The sequence below is a fragment of the Sus scrofa genome, chromosome 6, assembly GCF_054392235.1.
Source record: "Sus scrofa isolate SSC_HxYL_T2T_F1_AM1 chromosome 6, Sscrofa_HxYL_maternal_Yorkshire_Landrace_v2.0, whole genome shotgun sequence".
In the NCBI taxonomy this organism is placed as follows: Eukaryota; Metazoa; Chordata; class Mammalia; order Artiodactyla; family Suidae; genus Sus; species Sus scrofa.
This window is the reverse complement of record NC_139388.1, coordinates 50,381,557-50,400,646: the sequence shown is the minus strand read 5'-3', so window position 1 is coordinate 50,400,646 and position 19,090 is coordinate 50,381,557. Positions and strand designations below refer to the sequence as shown.

The 19,090-nt window shown below is 38.8% G+C and overlaps 1 protein-coding gene and 1 long non-coding RNA gene across 3 annotated transcripts in view; one reads left to right on the top strand and one right to left on the bottom strand.

Annotated features, from left to right (window-relative positions):
* ZNF569 (zinc finger protein 569) overlaps positions 1-19,059 on the top strand; it is a 61,863-nt gene extending 42,804 nt beyond the window's left edge. The window contains exons 4-6 of one of the 2 annotated variants that reach the window (XM_005664555.4): positions 9,226-9,352; positions 10,201-10,296; positions 15,921-19,059. In XM_005664555.4, coding sequence (XP_005664612.4) covers positions 9,226-9,352; positions 10,201-10,296; positions 15,921-17,746 — 2,049 coding nt within the window. In that variant the 3' untranslated portion in view covers positions 17,747-19,059. Of the gene's footprint in view, positions 1-9,149; positions 9,353-10,200; positions 10,297-15,920 lie in introns of both variants that reach the window. The other variant, XM_084960622.1, reaches the window with a different exon arrangement.
* Positions 1-19,090, bottom strand: part of LOC102165098 (uncharacterized) — a 56,094-nt gene that overhangs the window by 9,131 nt on the left and 27,873 nt on the right. Inside the window, exons 2-3 of the long non-coding RNA XR_014806175.1 lie at positions 6,736-8,260; positions 5,121-5,618 (exon numbers count right to left, since the gene is read on the bottom strand). This is a non-coding gene — a long non-coding RNA (uncharacterized LOC102165098). The remainder of the gene's footprint in view (positions 1-5,120; positions 5,619-6,735; positions 8,261-19,090) is intronic.

Below are 19,090 nucleotides of genomic sequence, written 5' to 3'. Positions count from 1 at the left end.
TTCTCTGGATATATGCCCAGGTGTGGGATTCCTGGGTCATGTGGTAATTCTGTTTTTAGTTTTTTGTGGCATCTCCATACTGTTTTCCATAGTGGTTGCACCAATTTACATTCCCACCAATAGTGTAAGAGCATTCCCTTTTCTCCACACCTGCTCCAGCACTTATTGTTTGTAGACTTTTTGATGATGGCCATTCTGGCTGGTGTAAGGTGGTATCTCATAGTAGTTTTTTGGGTTTTGGTTTTGGTTTTGTTTTTTACTTTTTAAGGCCACAGGTACAGCATATGGAAGTTTCCAGGCTAAGGGTTGAATCAGAGCTACAGCTGCCTTCCTACAGCATAACCACAGCAATGCAGAATCTGAGCTGCATCTGTGACCTATACTACAGCTCATGGCAACACCAGATCCCCACCCTAATGAATGAGGTCAGGGATTGAACCTGCGTCCTCATGGATACTAGTTGGGTTCGTTACCACTGAGCCATGACAGGAACTCCCCTCATAGTAGTTTTGATTTGCATTTCTCCAATAATTAATGATGTTGAACATCTTTTCATGTGTTTTTTGGCCATCATACAGATGGACAATTCTTCTTTGGAGAATTGTCTGTTTAGATCTTCTACCTATTTTTCTGATGGGGTTGTTTGTGGGTTTTTTTGGTATTGACCTGCAGATGGTATTTATATCTTTTGGAGGTTAATCCCTTGACAGTTGCTTCATTTGCAAATATTTTCTCCCATTCTGTAGGTGGCATTTTGTTTTATTTAGGGTTTCCTTTGCAAAAACTTTTAAAGTTTAATTAGGTCCCATTTGTTATTTATTTTTGTTTTTATTGTCATTATTCTAGGAGTTGGATCTGAGAAGATATTGCTATGGTTTATGTCAGAGAGTGTTTGGCCTATGTTTTCCTCTAAGAGTTTTATAATATCTGGCTTTATATTTAGGTCTTTAGTCCATTTTGAGTTTATTTTTGTATATGGTGTTAGGGAGTGTTCTAATTTCATTGTTTTACATGGAGCTTGCCAGTTTTCCTAGCACCACTTATTGAAGGGACTGTCTTTTCTCCATTGTGTGTTCTTGCCTCCTTTGTCATAGATCAGTTGGCCATGGGTGCCTGGGTTTAATTCTGGGCTTTCTCTCCTGTTCCACTGATATATATTTTTGTTTTTGTGCCAGTACCATACTGTTTTGATAACTATAACTTGGTAGCATAATCTGAAGTTAGGGAGCCTGATTCCTCCAGCTCCATTTTTCTTTCTCAGGATGGCTTTGGCTATTCTGGGTCTTTTGTGCTTCCGAACAAACTTCAAAATATTTTGTTCTGGTTCTGTGAAAAAATGTCCCATAAGTGATTGCATTGAATCTGTAGATTGCCTTGGGTAGCATAGTCATTTTGACAAAATAATTCTTCCAACCCAAGAGCATGGTATCTCTTTCCATCTATTTGTGTCACCTTTGATATTTTTCATCAGTGTCTTACACTTTTCAGAGTACATACAGGTCTTTTGTCTTTTTAGGTAGCTTTATTCCTAGTTATTTTATTTTTTCTGGTGTGATGGTAAATGGTATTGTGTCCCTAATTTCTCTTTCTGATCTTTCATTGTTAGTATATAGGAATGCAGTTGATTTCTGTGTATTAATTTTGTATCCTGCAACTTTAACAAATTCATTGATAAGCTCAGTTTTCTGGTAGCATCTTTAGGATTTTCTATGTTTAGCATCATGTTGTCTGCAAACAGTGATAGTTTTACTTCTTCCTGTCCAATTTGGATTCCATTTATTTTTCTTCTCTGATTGCCGTGGCTAGGACTTCCAAAACTGTTGAGTAGTAGTGGCTAGAGTGGACATCCTTGTCTTGTTCCTGATCTTAGCAGGAATTCTTTCAGCTTTTCATGATAGAGAATGATGTTAGCCATGGGTTTATCATATATGGCCTTTATTATATTGAGGTAGATTCCCCCAATGCCTACTTTCTGGAGATTTTTATCAGAAATGGGTATTAGATTTTTTTAAAAGCTTTTTCTGCATCAAGAGAGGGTAATATGGTTTTTATTCTTCAGTTTGTTAGTGTGATGTATCACACTGATTCATTTGTGGATATGGAAGAATCCTTGCATCCCCTGGGATAAATCCCAATTGATCATGGTATAAGATCCTTTTTTTTTTTTTTCCCCCACTGTACAGCAAGGGGGTCAGGTTATCCTTACATGTATACATTACAATTACATTTTTCCCCCACCCTTTGTTCTGTTGCAACATGAGTATCTAGACATAGTTCTCAAGGCTATTCAGCAGGATCTCCTTGTAAATCTATTCTAAGTTGTGTCTGATAAGCCCAAGCTCCCGATCCCTCCCACTCCCTCCCCCTCCCATCAGGCAGCCACAAGTCTCTTCTCCAAGTCCATGATTTTCTTTTCTGAGGAGATGTTCATTTGTGCTGGATATTAGATTCCAGTTATAAGTGATATCATATGGTATTTATCTTTGTCTTTCTGGCTCATTTCACTCAGTATGAGATTCTCTAGCTCCATCCATGTTGCTACAAATGGCATTATGTCATCCTTTTTTATGGCTGAGTAGTATTCCATTGTGTATATATACCACATCTTCCGAATCCAATCATCTGTCGATGGACATTTAGGTTGTTTCCATGTCCTGGCTATTGTGAATAGTGCTGCAATGAAAATGCGGGTGCATGTGTGTCTTTTAAGTAGAGTTTTGTCCGGATAGATGCCCAAGAGTGGGATTGCGGGGTCATATGGAAGTTCTATGTATAGATTTCTAAGGTATCTCCAAACTGTTCTCCATAGTGGCTGTACCAGTTTACATTCCCACCAACAGTGCAGGAGGGTTCCGTTTTCTCCACAGCCCCTCCAGCACTTGTTATTTGTGTTATTTTTCTTGTTCCCTTACATAAGTCATAATTCTCTGCTTTTTCATTTTGTATATATTTTTAGTGTGGTCTCCTTTTTGCAGACAATAGAGTTGTAGCCTCTCATACTTCTGATGTCTGCCCCCCTTGTGGCTGAAGTTAGTACGGGGGGCTTGCTGCAGACTTCCTGATGGGAGAGACTGGTGCCTGCCTACTGGTAGGTGGAGCTTATTTTTATCCCTTTTGTGGGTGGGGCTTTTTCTCTGTGTGTGATTAGAGGCAGTTGTGTGCCTCCGGGGTCTTTAGGCAGCCTGTTTGCTGATGGGTGGGGCTGTATTCCTACCAGGTTTGTTGTTTGGTCTGAGACTTCTCAGCCCTGATGTTTGGGGCCAGATTTTTCCACGATGGCAACCACTAGGAGAGCACATGCTGATGATTATTCCCAAGACCTTTGCCTCCAGTGTTCTTCCCCAACAAGAAGCCACAGTCACCCCCTTTTTCCAGGAGATCCTCCAAGAACTGCAGGTACATCTGACCCATATTCCTGTGGAGTCTCTGCTTTGCCCTGGGACCCAGTGTACATGAAAGCCTGTGTGCACCTTTCAAGAGTGGAGTCTCTGTTTCTCCCAGTCCCCTGAAGCTCCTGCACACAGGCCTGCTGGCTCTCAGTGCCAAATGCTCTGGGGGCTCCTCCTCTCAATGCCAGATTCCCAGGCATGGGAACCTAACATGAGTCTCAGAACTCTCACTCCTGTGGGTGAGCCTCTGCAATATGGTTACTTTGCAGTCTGTGGGCCATCCACCCAGCAGGTATGGGGTTGCTTAAATTGTATAATCGCCTCTCCTATTGTCTTGATGTGGCCTCCTCTTTGTCTTCTGGAGTAGGATGTCTTTTTTGATAGTTTTCAGTCTATTTTGTTGAAGGTTGTTCAAGAGTTGGTTGTAATTTGTTTCTTTTATGAGAGAAGGTGAGCTCCAGTCCTTCTACTCTACCATCCTAATCCTGTCCTTTGTATGCTTGAGAAGAGTATTCTTCTTTAGGGTAGATTATTCTATAAATGTCTTTTGAGGCTTCGTGGTCTAAAATACAATTCAAATCTTACATTTCCCTATTTGATTTTTGTCTGGATGATCTGTTCCTAGTTAAAAGTAGGGTATTGATCCTCTACTTCTATTGCATTTTTGTCTATTTCTCCTTTTAGATTGTTAGTATTTGCTTAATGTATTTAAGTGCTGTGGATTTGTGTATATATACTTGATCATTGTATCTTCTTGATGAACTGACCTCTTTTTCATTACATAATAATCTTCTTTGTCTCTTTTTATGGTTTTTGATTCAAAGTCTATTTTGTCTGACATGAATATAGCTACTACCACTCTTTTAATTTTCACTTGCATGACTATCTTTTGCCAACCCTTCCCTTCAAGCCTATTTGTGTTCTTAAATCAGAAATCACTTTTAGACAGTTATAAAGTTATATAGTTACTTTAAAAAAAAACTCCAGCCAGCCACTGTATACCTTTTGTGTGTGTGTGTGTCTTTTTAGGGCTGTACCCACAGCATATGGAAGTTCCCAAAATAGGGTTCAAATCAGAGCTGCAGCTGTGGCCTACACTGCAACCACAGCATTGCTAGATCTGAGCAGCATCTACAACCTACACCACAGCTCATGGCAACAGCAGATCCTTAACCCACTAAGCGAGGTCAGGGATCAAACCCACATCTTCATGAATCCTAGTTGGACTCATTACCGCTGAGCCACAGTGGGAACACAGCCTGCATGCCTTTTGATTGGAGAATTCAGCTATTGGTAAGAGCCTGTTAATGCCATCTTATTAACTGTTTTCTGGCATCTTGTACTTTTCTTTCTCTCTTGCCTTCCTTTGTGAACTGACAAATTTTCATAGTGGTATGATTTGATTCCTTTCTCTTTTTTGTTTGTGAACCTGTTGTAGTTTTTACTGTGTGGTTATTATGAGTCTTATATAAAACATCTTATAGATAATAGTGTTTTATACTGATAATTACTTAACATGGATTGCATACAAAAACTCAACCCTTTTATTCCCCCCATTTTTCTATTTTTGATATCACAATTTACCTATTTTTATATTGTTTTCATTAACAAATTGCTATAGTTGTAGTTATTTTTAATACTCTTGTCCTTTAACCTTTATACCAGTGTTAAGTGGTTAACATAACGCCACATTACAGTATTAGTGTTTCCTGAATTTAACTATATACTTACCTTTATCTGTGTGTTGTATATTTTTGTTTTCTTATTATTAGTTAGCATCCTCTCATTTTGGCTTGAAGAATTTCTTTCAGCATTTCTTGAAACGTAGATGTAGTGATGAACTCCCTCAGTGTGTGTTTGCAAAATATTTTATCTCCTTCCTTACTGAAGGACTCCTTTGGTGGATAGAGTATTTTTGTTTTGCAGTCTTCTTTCAGCGCTTTGAATATATCATCCTTGTAAAGTTTCCGCTGACAAATCCACACTGAGCCTAATGGGGGTTTTCTGAAAATGTCAAACACCTTTTTTCTTGCTGTTTTTAAGATTCTTTCTTTGCTTTGGGTTTTTTTTGTTTGTTTGTTTTTTGTCTTTTTGTTGTTGTTGTTGTTGCTATTTCTTGGGCCGCTCCCGCGGCATATGGAGGTTCCCAGGCTAGGGGTCGAATTGGAGCTGTAGCCACTAGCCTATGCCAGAGCCACAGCAACACAGGATCCGAGCCGCGTCTGCAACCTACACCACAGCTCACGGCAACGCTGGATCATTAACCCACTGAGCAAGGGCAGGGACCGAACCCGCAACCTCATGGTTCCTAGTTGGATTCGTTAACCACTGCGCCACGACGGGAACTCCTTGCTTTGGTTTTTGACAGTTCTATTATAAATTGGCTTAGAGAAGATCTCTTTAAATTTAGTTTGTTTAGTGACCTGTGAGCTTTAGGAACTTGGATATCCAAATATCTCTGCAGATTTGAGAAGTCCTCAACCATTATTTCTTTGAATAAGCTTCATGTCTCTATATTTCCTCTTCCAATTCTGACACTCCTAGAATATGAATATTATTTTGTATCATAGTACCCCATGACACCATGGGGCTTTCTTCATGATACTATAATATGCTTTCTTCATTCTTTTTCCTTCTTTTTTCTCTTGTAACTCAATAATTCCAAGTTCTTGTCTTTAACTCATAGATTCTTCTGCTTGATCCATATCACTGTTAATGTTCTCTGTTGCATTTTTCATTTAATTTACTGTGTTCTTCAGTTCCAGGATTTCTGTTTGGTTCTTTTTTTGTAATTTCTTTCCTTTTGTTAAACGTCTCATTTTGTATATTGTTTTTCCTGGTTTTGTTGAATTATATTTCCGTTTTCTTGTAGCTAATTAATTTTTCTTAAAACGACTATTTTTGAATTCTTTATTGTATGACTTGCAAATCTCCATGTCTTTTGGATAAGTTATGGAAGATTATTGTGGTCCTTTTGTGGTATCATGTTTCCTTGATTGGCCATCGTCCCTGAAATTTTGAATTGCTGTTTTCACATTTGAGGTAGCCCTCATCTCCTCCAGTCCTTACTAAGTGCCTTCAGGAGAAAAATGCCTTCTATCATCCCCACTAGGCATTGTCAGGCTTTCTCAGAGAGGTCTATAGCTAAATTTGCTTCACTGTTCTTTTTCCCTCTTATGGCAGAATTCTTTTTTTTTTTTTTTTTTTTTTTTTCGGTCAATTTTGCGTTTTCTAGGGCCACTTCCCGCAGCATATGGAGGTTCTCAGGCTAGGGGTCGAATCAGAATTGTAGCTGCTGGCCTATGCCAGAGCCACAGCAATGCAGGATCTGAGCCTCGTCTGCGACCTACACCACAGCTCCCAGCAACGCCGGATCCTTAACCCACTGAGCAAGGTCAGGGATCGAACCCGCAACCTCATGGTTCCTAGTCGGATTCATTAACCACTGTGCCACGACGGGAACTCCGTCTTATGGCAGAGTTCTTAAGCTTGTATGGTTTCTCTCCATATTGCAACACACCAGGTTGCGGAGAGACTCCCTTTTGTTTTCCTAAAGATGGTGCTAAAGCTCACATCTGTGGTCCTTGCTTGGCTTACAGATTCAGGCCAGTACTCTGCATGTGCTCACCTGCCATCTGCCAAAGGTCTGTCTCACCACTACCATTAGGCGTGCACACAGGGAGCCAGCCTGAGGTTGGCTGTAGATGAGAGGCCCACAGAGCTCTGGGAGTACCTGTAGGCTAATTGATTGATCTGTGATGGGCAAAGTATACCCTTTGGATCATGAACAGACTTCTTGATAGAGTTGGTAGCACAGTTTGTTGGATCTGCTTCCTTGTAATATCCTATGAGAATGTTAACTACTGCTCTCCCAGATTTTCTCACCCCCCAGTCTTGCAGCTCATAATTTGGTACTCTGGATGTGGTGAGAGAGAAATGAGCCTCTTTGGTACCATCCCACATAGCTGGAGAAGCAGGATACTCACCCACACTTTATTATTTTCCTTCATGAATGACATCATGCATCAAGTTATTTCTTGGCCCTAAGCTGTATTGCCTTGGTAGAAGAGTGATGTAGGTAAAATCAAACTGTTTCTCCTACCCTTTCAGATAAGTCCAAACTTGTATCTTTTGCTCTATTTGTGTACTGGTACTTCTTTGCTGGAGACTTGCACTTTCCCAAAGTCTCTGTCTTCTATAGGGTGCTTGTCTAAGACTGTCATTTTCTGATGGCTGGAGAACCAGGGCCAAGAGGGCCTAGAGTCAGTTCACATGCCTCTCAGGGTCTTCATCCAGGACTGAGATCTTTCTGCTTATTACCGAACATGTGGGTGGATGAGACTCCTTCTGAGTCTTTGGCATATGGTGCTGGATCCCACAGATGGATGCCAAATTAATATTGTTGCAGTGGGGACATGAATGAGGGATGTCTTATTCAGCTGTGATTGCCTTTGGTTTCTTGGGGGAGGGGTTTGTTTTTGGAGTTTTTTTTGCTTTTTAGGACTGCACACGCGGCACATGGAGGTTCCCAGGCTAGGAATCTAATCAAAGCCACAGCTGCCAGCTTACACCCAGAGCCACAGCAACGCCATGTCCAAGCCACATCTGTGAATTACACCACAACTCACAGCAATGCCGGATCCTTAACCCACTGAGCAAAGCCAGGGATCGAACCTGCAACCTCATGGTTCCTAATCGGATTCGTTTCTGCTGCGCCACAACAGAAACTCCACCTTTGGTTTCTTAAAGCTTGATTATTTACAAATCCTTGATCTTCAGCAGAAAAGGATTCCAAAAGGGGAATTCCCATCATTCCCACAGCGAACTCTGAACCTTAGTCGATCTTCATGTTCCTAAGATGCTTTTAGGGCCTAGAAATAAATTATCAGAAACACTGATTGTTAGTTAGCTCACGGTGATTTCCTTTTATATTGTCTCTCTTGGAAATTGCTCAAAGTGTAGGAAATGTGAACAGCTCCCTTTGTTCCACTGCTGTTGAAGATTTTTTTCTTACATTTATATCTTGGGGGCATTTTGGTTTTTATCTAGGAAAAGTGCATTTGATTTCTATGTTCACATCACACTGCTTTGAAGAAATTTGAAACCAGCCCCTCATTTGTGACACTTACTCTAAATCTTTCTCGATATTGTTTTCTCATAATTCTGATTGTAATTCAGGTTCAGACCATTAAGAAAAAAACTTAATTAATGAATCTTTTCAGTCTGTTGGTATTTGTAAGATTCTATTTGTGGCACTCTTTTTTTCAGTGTATGTGAACTCTGAGCAATTATATCCCATTTTCATGGCTGCAGATATCTATTATAGGCTAATAAACAATAAATCATCATTTTCATTTTAGGTTTCTTCTGACCTAATGAACAGTATGTCCACCTTCTAAAAAAAATGAATATATCTAGTTGAATGTCCAACTATACTTCAAATTTTGCACATCATTCTCTTCCTCTTTCTGCTTCCATCCAAATCCTGTTTTCATTTTTCTGGAATCAGTGAATCACTGGGATCTAGTGATTTCCCAAACCAGTTAACTTGAGTAAAGTTTGTATTCCTCTGTGTTTTACATTCAGTATAAATTGGTACCCAAGATCTCTTTAATCCACAGTTGTTATTAAACTACTTGATAAATCAGTGAATGAATATTATATACTGACAGGGTGTTGCTAGTAGATTTTTGTTCTTTTAGACAATAACAAAACCATGTAAATTTTTATTTTATAACCTTTTACCTTGTGTATTATCAGAACAAGTTTCAATATATTTTTGTCTACAACATCTAAGATGGATGAATTCAGATTGAGTGGAAGTATGTTGTTACAGGTAACAGTGACATTTAAAGATGTGGCTATTGACTTCACTCAGGAAGAGTGGCAGCAATTGGATCCTGCTCAAAGGAACCTGTACCGGAATGTGATGCTAGAAAATTACAACAATTTAATCACAGTGGGTAAGGATAGTTTTTTGTATAATGCAAATTCTGGGATTAAAGTACCCTTCTTCTCCAGTGTTTGAAATGTATGGAAACTTTCTTTTTTTGTCTTGTTGCCTTTTCTAGGGCCGCACCTGAGGCATGTGAAGGTTCTCAAGTTAGGGGTTTAATCGGAGCTGTAGCCACCAGCCTATACCAGAGCCACAGCAACACAGGATCTGAGCCGCGTCTGTGACCTACACCACAGCTCATTGCAATGCCAGATCCTTAACCCACTGAGTAAGGCCAAGGATTGAACCCACAATCTCATGGTTACTAGTTGGATTCGCTAACCACTGCGCCACGATGAGAACTCCTGAAATGTATGGAAACTTTAAATGTTAGACTGTTCGGCCTTTACCTTTGCTCACATAAATGTGCATGCTACAGCTTTCAGAGTAAAATGTCATCCTTTGGTTATGTTTCAGGGGGCAGGATCCCCAGAAACCATATTTTTCTTGCCCTTTAGAAAGGCTGGTTTCCCTGGGCCAGTCTCAGTTCTGGAATGATTCTTTGTTCCTAATGTTTATGCCCAAATCTTTTTTCTTCCTTTTTTTTTTTTTAAGGGCCACGTCCGCGGCATATGGAAGTTCACAGGCGAGGGATCAAATCAGAGCTGCAGCTACTAGCCACGGCCACAGGAACTTGGGATCCGAGCCGTATCTGTGACCTACACCATAGCTCACAGCAGTGCCGGATCTTTAACCCACTGAGCGAGGCCGGAGATCGCATCTGCATCCTCATGGATACCAGTTCAGGTTTGTAACCTGCTGAGCCACAACAGGAACTCCCTTATGCCCACATCTTGTGTTACTTCCCTTTGACAGGATGTCCATTCACCAAACCGGATGTGATTTTCAAGTTGGAGCGTGAAGAAGAACCATGGGTGGTGGAAGAAGAAGTGTTCAAGAGACATTGTCCAGGTTAGTGGGAGGGAACCATACAGGTGAGGATGGCTAGGACCCTTTAATGGTTAATCTGTAAGTTGTTGATCCTTCGGAAGTATTCCTCAAAGGTAATTTTTTTTAAGTCTGTAGAATTTTTTAGTGACAATTGGTGTGAGTTCTTTTTTTAAAGGCTAAAATTTCAAAATTTAAAAACGCTACTTGTTTTTTATATTGAAATATAACTGACTTAGAATATTGTGTTAATTTCAGGCATAGAACACAATGATTCAGATACACATTTCTATCCTTTTTTAGAATCTTTTTCTGTATAGGTTATTACAAAATATTGAGGGTGTGAATTCTACCTAAGATGTCATTTCTAGATAACATTCTTAACTTTTTTCCTCTAAACTTCTTTCCTAGAACCTAAAAGCCAGTTACTTTTCTTATCTGTCTGCTAGATGTTAACATTTCCTAATTCATTTCCACCTATACTTAGGTGATCCATCTAGTACTAGCATCTTCAGTCTTTCTGCAACCTTTTTACATAGAATCCCTTTCTTTTGTGTTCATATATTCACAGAATTTTAATTTAAATAAACTCATTGACATTTTTAGTCCTTTACTTTCTATTTTCTCTTTTTCCTCCCATTGTAAATGCCTTAGCATCATATTTTGTGCCTATAGTCACACTTCCCACTGTATTTTTAGCTTTTGCTCTCATAGTTCAATAATGGCTACAACCATTTTACTTCAATAAAATTTTTAAAATCAGTGCTACTTTTCTGTTCTCATTTTATGCTACATTTTTCATGTATATATGCATATGCTTGTATGTTTATGTGTGATATATACATGCATACACATACATATATTTCTAATTTGATACATATTGTGACATCTTTTTTGCCCTTCAAGGAGTTTATGATTTATATTTCTACTATCAATTTCTGCAACTTAAGTCTGTTAGCATTTCTTAACTCTTTGCCCATTTGGTAAGTGAAAACTTACTTAACTAGAGTTTGAATTTGCATTTCCTTTTTTAAAAGTGAAGGCAAGCATCTTATGTTTAAAATCTGTATTTCTTTTTTATAAACAGTTCGTGTTTTATGCTCTTTTTCTCTGTTGGGTTCTTCATTTGTTTTGTTTTGTTTTTGCTTTTTTAGGGCCACACCTGAGGCGTATGGAAGTTCCCAGACAAGGGGTCGAATTGGAGCTACGTGCAGCTGCCAGCCTATATACCACAGCCACAGCAACACAGGATCCGAGCCGCATCTGCGACCTACACCACAGCTCATGGCAATGCCGCACCCTTAACCCACTGAGCAAGACCAGGGATCAAACCCGCATCCTCATGGATCCTAGTCGGATTTGTTAAGTGTTGAGCCATGAAGGGAACTCCAGGTTCTTAATTTGTATGAAATCTTAACATATTAAGGTAATCAGCCCTTTGTCATGTTTTTCTTGAATTTTTTTTCCGGTAAGTCATAGCTCTTTGAAGTGCTTTTTGCCACCTCGAGTTTACTATTCACATAGTTAAAATATAATAATCTTTACTTACAGGAGATTATCATATTTTTTTCCTTTTATGTATATGGGTGAATATTATTCATTTATGTCTTAATAATGACTCATCCTCACATTTTTACTATGAATTTAAATAATTATTCTAACTTGGGCTTTGAAGTCAGTGTTACACTGGTTTCATAAATAAAATATGGAAGCTTTCCTTCATGTTCTAAAACATTTATATAGCATGAGCTTAAAACAACCTTAAAAAATTTTTGTTTTATCTGTAGAACTATTTGGATCTTGCTTTTTTTTTTGGTCTTTTTTTTTTTTTTTTGGTCTTTTTTCATCTTTTTAGGGCCACAGCCGTGGCACATGGAGGTTCCCAGGTTAGGGGTCGAATCGGAGCTGTAGCCTCCAGCCTACGCCAGAGCCACAGCAACGCCAGATTCGAGCCCCCTCTGTGACCTACACCACAGCTCACGGCAATGCCAGATCTTCAAATCCACTGAGCGAGGCCAGGGAACTCCTGGACCTTGCATATTTTTGAGCTAAGTTTCTTTGCATAACTGTTCTATATAGTTGTTTTGTTATCTTGGCAATAGCTTTTGATAATAGGTTGCAATTTTCTAGAAAGCTCTCCTGGAGTTCCCATCGTGGCACAGTGGTTAACGAATCCGACTAGGAACCATGAAGTTTTGGGTTCGATCCCTGGCCTTGCTCAGTGGGTTAAGGATTCGGCATTACTGTGAGCTGGGGTGTAGGTTGCAGACGTGGTTTGGATCCCACGTTGCTGTGGCTGTGGTGTAGGCCGGCGGCTACAGCTCCGATTCGACCCCTAGCCTGGGAAACTCCATGTGCCGCAGGAAGCAGCCCTAGAAAAGTCAAAAAGTCAAAAAGTCAAAAAAAAAAAAAAAAAGAAAAGAAAGAAAGCAAGCTCTCCATTTAATCCTGGTTTTGAAATTAATTTTTGATAAAGTTGAACAAAGGAATTTCTGTAGGTATTTAAATTTTCTCTATATTTTGAGTTTACCATATGTTAAGGTTGCAGGGCCATCTGTTATATTTAGGAATTTGTTTCATCTATAGTTTTAAATCCATTTGTATAAAATTACTTATAGTGTTGTCTTACTTATGTCTTCCATTAATTCTGCAACATTCTCATCCAGCATCATCAGATATTGGCTCTCCTTCACTGTCTTAACACTCTATTTCTGAGACTCCTATTAGACAGATACTAGATCTTTTTTTAATTTTTTCCTCCATATTTTAAATTTTCCGTTGCTATTTTATCCCTCTGTATCTCTCTCTGTTGCCTTCTCAGTAATTACTTCAGATGTATCTTCCAGTTTACTAATTCTCTCCTCATGGGTTTATTCATCTTTTTAACTAATCAACTTTAAAGAATTTTTAGCAATAGTATTTTATTTATTTATTTATTTATTTATTTATTTATTGGTCTTTTTGCCTTTTCTAGGGCCGCTCCCGCGGCATATGGAGGTTCCCAGGCTAGGGGTCGAATCGGAGCTATAGCCACTGGCCTACACCACAGCCACAGCAACGTGGGATCCGAGCCACATCTGCAACCTACACCACAGCTCATGGCAACGCCAGATCCTTAACCCACTGAGCAAGGCCAGGGATCAAACCCACAACCTCATGGTTCCTAGTTGGATTCATTAACCACTGAGCCATGACGGGAACTCCGTATTTTGTATTTTTAGAAATTCCTCTTTTTGTTTTTGCTTTTTTTTCTTTTCATATCTCATTATTGTTTGTTTAGTGGAAAAGAGATCAGATACTTTTTCATTCCACCGTCTTAAAATATGGACTCTTTTCTGTCAGATTATTTGTTTTGTTTTGCTTTTTTGGGCTGCACATGTGGCATATGGAAGTTCCCAGGTTAGGGGTCAAATGGGAGCTGTAGTTGCCAGCCCATGCCATAGCCGCAGCAACGCTGGATCCGAGCTGTGTCTGCAACCTACACCACAGCTCACGGCAACGACGGATCATTAACCCACTGAGTGAGGTCAGGGATTGAACCTGCATCCTCACAGATCCTAGTCTGGTTTGTTAATCACTGAGCCACAGCTGGTACTCCAAATTTGATATTTTGATCTTCCCCATGAAATTTTTTTCACTTCTGCTTGGATAATACCTTAATGATCTAATCTTACCTTCTCCCTCAACACTCTGGCTTAATTGAGCTTCTCTTTTTCCCTCAATTGAGGTAACTCAAAAGCTTAAACTCAGTATTTTGCCTCCTTTTCTACATTTATAATCTGCAACCAAGTCTAACTTTACCTGAATTCACAAGAATTTTTCCTTTATTTTAGTCTCAGTTTGACAGGGAAAAAAAAATCTCCATTTTCCTATCTTAGAGCTAAGCAGCAACTGGGGACTTATAATGTCTCTCACCCTTTGGTATGTAGCCTTTCATTTATTCTATGTTTGAGCCATATTTCTGTATTCCTCTGGCTGGTGGCCTTGACTCTAGAGTCTTTCTGCTTATATTTCTCAAGAGAGTACTCTCCCATCTTCTCTAGGATCAAAGACTGGTCTTTTTTAGTTTATACCTTTTTCTTTATCTCATATTAACGTGGCTTTGAGTGGGATCAGAGAAAATTCATGTATTTGTTAGGCCATATTTAAGCTTAATTTCTCATTCACTATTTTTCCCTCTGCTCAATATTTAACTCCTATTCAGTCATACCAGGTAGGCTGTTCTAGTTTTATATTCCCACTCTTTCATCCAATTTTTACCTTCCTATTGTTTGTTCTCATTTTATTACTGTAGTGTTCAGAACAATTTTATTAACTTTTTAAAATACTTGCTGGTAGGAGTTCCCATCGTGGCTCAGTAGTTAATGAATCCAACTAGGAACCATGAGGTTGCGGGTTCAATCCCTGGCCTTGCTCAGTGGGTTAAGGATCTGGCGTTGCCATGAGCTGTGGTGTAGGTAGCAGACGCGGCTCAGATCCCGCGTTGCTGTGGCTCTGGTATAGGCTGGCGGCTACTGCTCTTGATTTGACCCCTAGCCTGGGAACCTCCATATGCTGTGGAAACGGCCCTAGAAATGGCAAAAAGACAAAAAATAAAAAAATAAAAAAAAGAAAAGAAAATACTTGCTGGTAATACAAATGTTTTAAAGTACAAAAGGATATATTGAAAAGTGATTTTTTCTTCTCTTACCCATGTCTTCCTCTATGCTGGCAACCCCTTGTATCATTTTACCTTGAGCTATTACTTACTTGTGTTTTCAGACTTTTTTGTTTGTCTGCAACCTACACCACAGCTCACGGCAACGCCAGATCCTTAACCCACTGAGCAAGGAGGGATCGAACCCAAAACCTCATGGTTCCTAGTCGGATTCGTTAACCACTGCATCACGATGGGAACTCCTCAAACATTTTTATTGAAACCATTTTGTTGATATATTAACATGTAAATAATTTTCATCTTTGCTATTGAGTGTTCTTTTGCAAGAATGTGGTATGCCTTTTGTCTTAGCTTTCTAGGACTGTCATAACAAAGCAGAGGCTAGAAGTACAAAATCAAGGTGTAAGCAGGACAAGTTTCCCTCTGAAATCTACAAGAGAAGGTGCCCGGCCAGTTTCAGCTTCTGGTATCCCCAGACATTCCTTGGCTTGTGCCAGCATAACTCCAGTCTGTCTTTATCTTCACATAGTGTTCTCCTTGTGTTTCTGTCTCTTCATGTGGCATTCTTTTTCGAAGAACATCAGTTGTATTAGAATGGGAGAATACCCTATTCCAGTATGACCTCATCTTAACTCACTAAATCTGTGGAGATCTTATTTTCAAATAACCACATTCTGAGGTACTGGGGGTTAGGACTTCAACATATATGTGGGAGGGACACAAATTTAACCAGTAACATGATGGGAACTCCTTTTCATAGTCCATTTAAAAGCAATCAAAACTATTTGTTTTCATAAATATCTGCCTCTACTCATATTTCCTTTCTTGGAATTTCCTAAAGCTTAGGGAATGGGAAATAATATGTACCTGGAATTTGCTTAATAGGAAACTAGGATGTAAGCCAAGAATCAATCCCATACTACACTACTTTAAAATTTTTATTGATATAATATTGGAAAAATTTACAAGTGATATTTACAATTTGTTTTAGGAGAAATATGGGGGATTGATGAACATCAGAAAATCCAGGATAGACTTTTGACACAACTTGAAGATAAATCTACAGAAACACTGACTGAAGAAAAACTCATTGAATGTCATAAGAAATTTGCAAGTGCATTTCCTCCAAACTCAGACTTTTTTGCTTCAAATCACAATCTCTATGAATATGACTTACTTGGAAAGTGTTTAGAACATAGTAATTTCAGCTATCATAATAATGAGAGAATCCTTATAAGAAAAGAACATTATGAATATAATGAACCTATGAAATCATTTGGCAATAGCTTCTTCCATTTTGTAGCAACCCCCTTTAAGTGTAATCACTGTGGAAAAGGTTTTGATCAAACCTTGGACCTCATCAGACACCTGCGAATTCATACTGGAGAGAAACCCTATGAATGTAAAAAATGTGGAAAAGCCTTCAGCCACAAAGAAAAACTCATCAAACATCATAAAATTCACAGTAGAGAACAGTCTTATGAATGTAATGAATGCGGGAAAGCTTTCATTAAAATGTCAAATCTCATTAGACATCAAAGAATCCATACTGGAGAGAAACCCTATGCATGTAAGGAATGTGGTAAATCCTTCAGCCAGAAATCAAATCTCATTGATCATGAAAAAATTCATACTGGAGAGAAACCTTATGAATGTAATGAGTGCGGAAAAGCATTCAGCCAGAAGCAAAGCCTCATTGCACATCAGAAAGTTCATACTGGGGAGAAACCTTATGCATGTAATGAATGTGGTAAAGCATTCCCTCGAATAGCATCTCTTGCTCTTCATATGAGAAGTCATACAGGAGAGAAACCTTATAAATGTGATAAATGTGGAAAAGCCTTCTCTCAGTTTTCCATGCTTATTATACATGTGAGAATTCATACAGGTGAGAAACCCTATGAGTGTAATGAATGTGGAAAATCCTTCTCTCAAAGCTCAGCCCTTACTGTACATATGAGAAGTCATACTGGTGAAAAACCTTATGAATGTAAGGAATGTAGAAAAGCCTTCAGCCACAAGAAGAACTTCATTACACACCAGAAGATTCATACTAGAGAGAAACCTTATGAATGTAATGAATGTGGAAAAGCTTTCATTCAAATGTCAAATCTCGTTAGACACCAGAGAATTCACACTGGAGAAAAACCCTATATATGTAAGGAATGTGGCAAAGCCTTTAGCCAGAAATCAAATCTCATTGCTCATGAAAAAATTCATTCTGGAGAGAAACCCTATGAATGTAATGAATGTGGTAAAGCCTTCAGCCAAAAGCAGAACTTTATTACACATCAGAAAGTTCACACTGGAGAGAAACCTTATGATTGTAATGAATGTGGTAAAGCCTTCTCTCAAATAGCTTCCCTTACTCTTCATCTAAGAAGTCACACAGGGGAAAAGCCTTATGAATGTGATAAATGTGGGAAAGCCTTCTCTCAGTGCTCATTGCTTAATTTACACATGAGAAGTCACACAGGCGAGAAACCCTATGTATGTAATGAGTGTGGAAAAGCTTTTTCTCAAAGAACTTCCCTTATTGTGCACATGAGAGGTCATACAGGTGAGAAACCGTATGAATGTAATAAATGTGGAAAAGCCTTCTCCCAGAGCTCCTCCCTTACTATACATATACGAGGTCATACAGGTGAGAAACCCTTTGACTGTAGTAAATGTGGAAAAGCCTTTTCTCAAATCTCATCTCTTACACTTCACATGAGAAAACATACAGGTGAGAAGCCTTATCATTGTAATGAGTGTGGTAAGGCTTTCAGCCAAAAGTCGCACCTTGTTAGACATCAGAGAATTCATACTCATTAAAAATAGAAACTATGAATCTCATGAGTATGGAAAGCCTTCAGAAGGAATTACACCTCTTTACACATTACATAATCGGATCTATAGTGGAAATCTGTGAATGTGGGAAAGACTTTTGAACAAGGAACACATTTGTCAAAGAGGAGACTTCTTACCAAAGTCACAAATTGTATAATGAGAAAGCTGATCATCAAAAATCTTCAGCAGACATCTTATCTAATGGTAGTATTTGTCCAGCATTCTCATTAAAATCTGAAACAAGACGTTTACTCTCAGCATGCCAACATGATACTGGAGCTCCTTGCCAATGTCTTAAGCACAAAAAAACTAGAGAAAAAAATGTAAAAACAATCTTTTACATTAAAATAGTTAATTATGAAATATGTTGATACAAAATATTTGAGAAGAAATGCAATATGAATTACTAAAATTTGAGAAAAATCATTGTCTGAAGACTTGACATTCTAAAAGAAATATGAATTTCACAGATCTCTAAGTTTAAAATACTTCCACTCAAGGTTTTTACCGATTATATTTTTAAAATTAACAAACTGATTCAAAATTTTATATAGGAGGAGTTCTGCTATGGTGCAGTGGGATTGGCAGCCTCTCAGGAATGCTGGGGCACACGTTTGATCCCTGGCCAGGCTCAGTGGGTTAAATGATCTGGTGTTGCCTGAGCTGCAGTGTAGGTGGCAGCCACGGCTTGCACTTGATCCCTCACCCAGAAGCTCCATACATAGCAGGGCAACCAAAAAAGAAAAAATATTTTCATATAGACATGTAAAGGACCACAAATAGCTGAGATAAACGTGAAAAAAACAGTCTACTATATATCGTCACATATTTATTTAAAATTATCATTTAAACAGTGTTTTTCTTTTTTTTCTTTAGGGCCTCACCCATGCCATATGAAAGCTCCCAGACTAGATGTCAAATCAGAGCCGCAGCTGCCAGCTTACGCCACAGCCACAGCCGCAGCAACACAAAGTGGGATCCAAGCCGTGTCTGCAACCTACGGTTCACAGCATTGCTGGATCCTTGACCCACCGAGTGAGGCCATGGATTGAACCTGCATCCTCATGGATACTAGTTGGGTTCTTATCCCACTGAGCCACGATGGGAATTCCTAAACAATGTGTTCTTGATGAGTAAATCAGTGGAAACAAATTGAGAACTGGAGGAAGGAGATGTAGGGATTTTGTGTATTATAGTGCTATTAAAATCATTAGAGAAAGGATGGTATTCAATAAATGGGAGATTTATAAAAACAACAAATATTAGCTACTTTGTACCATATACAAAAAAAAAAGAAACCCAAATAGATTGAAGACCAGAATATAAAAA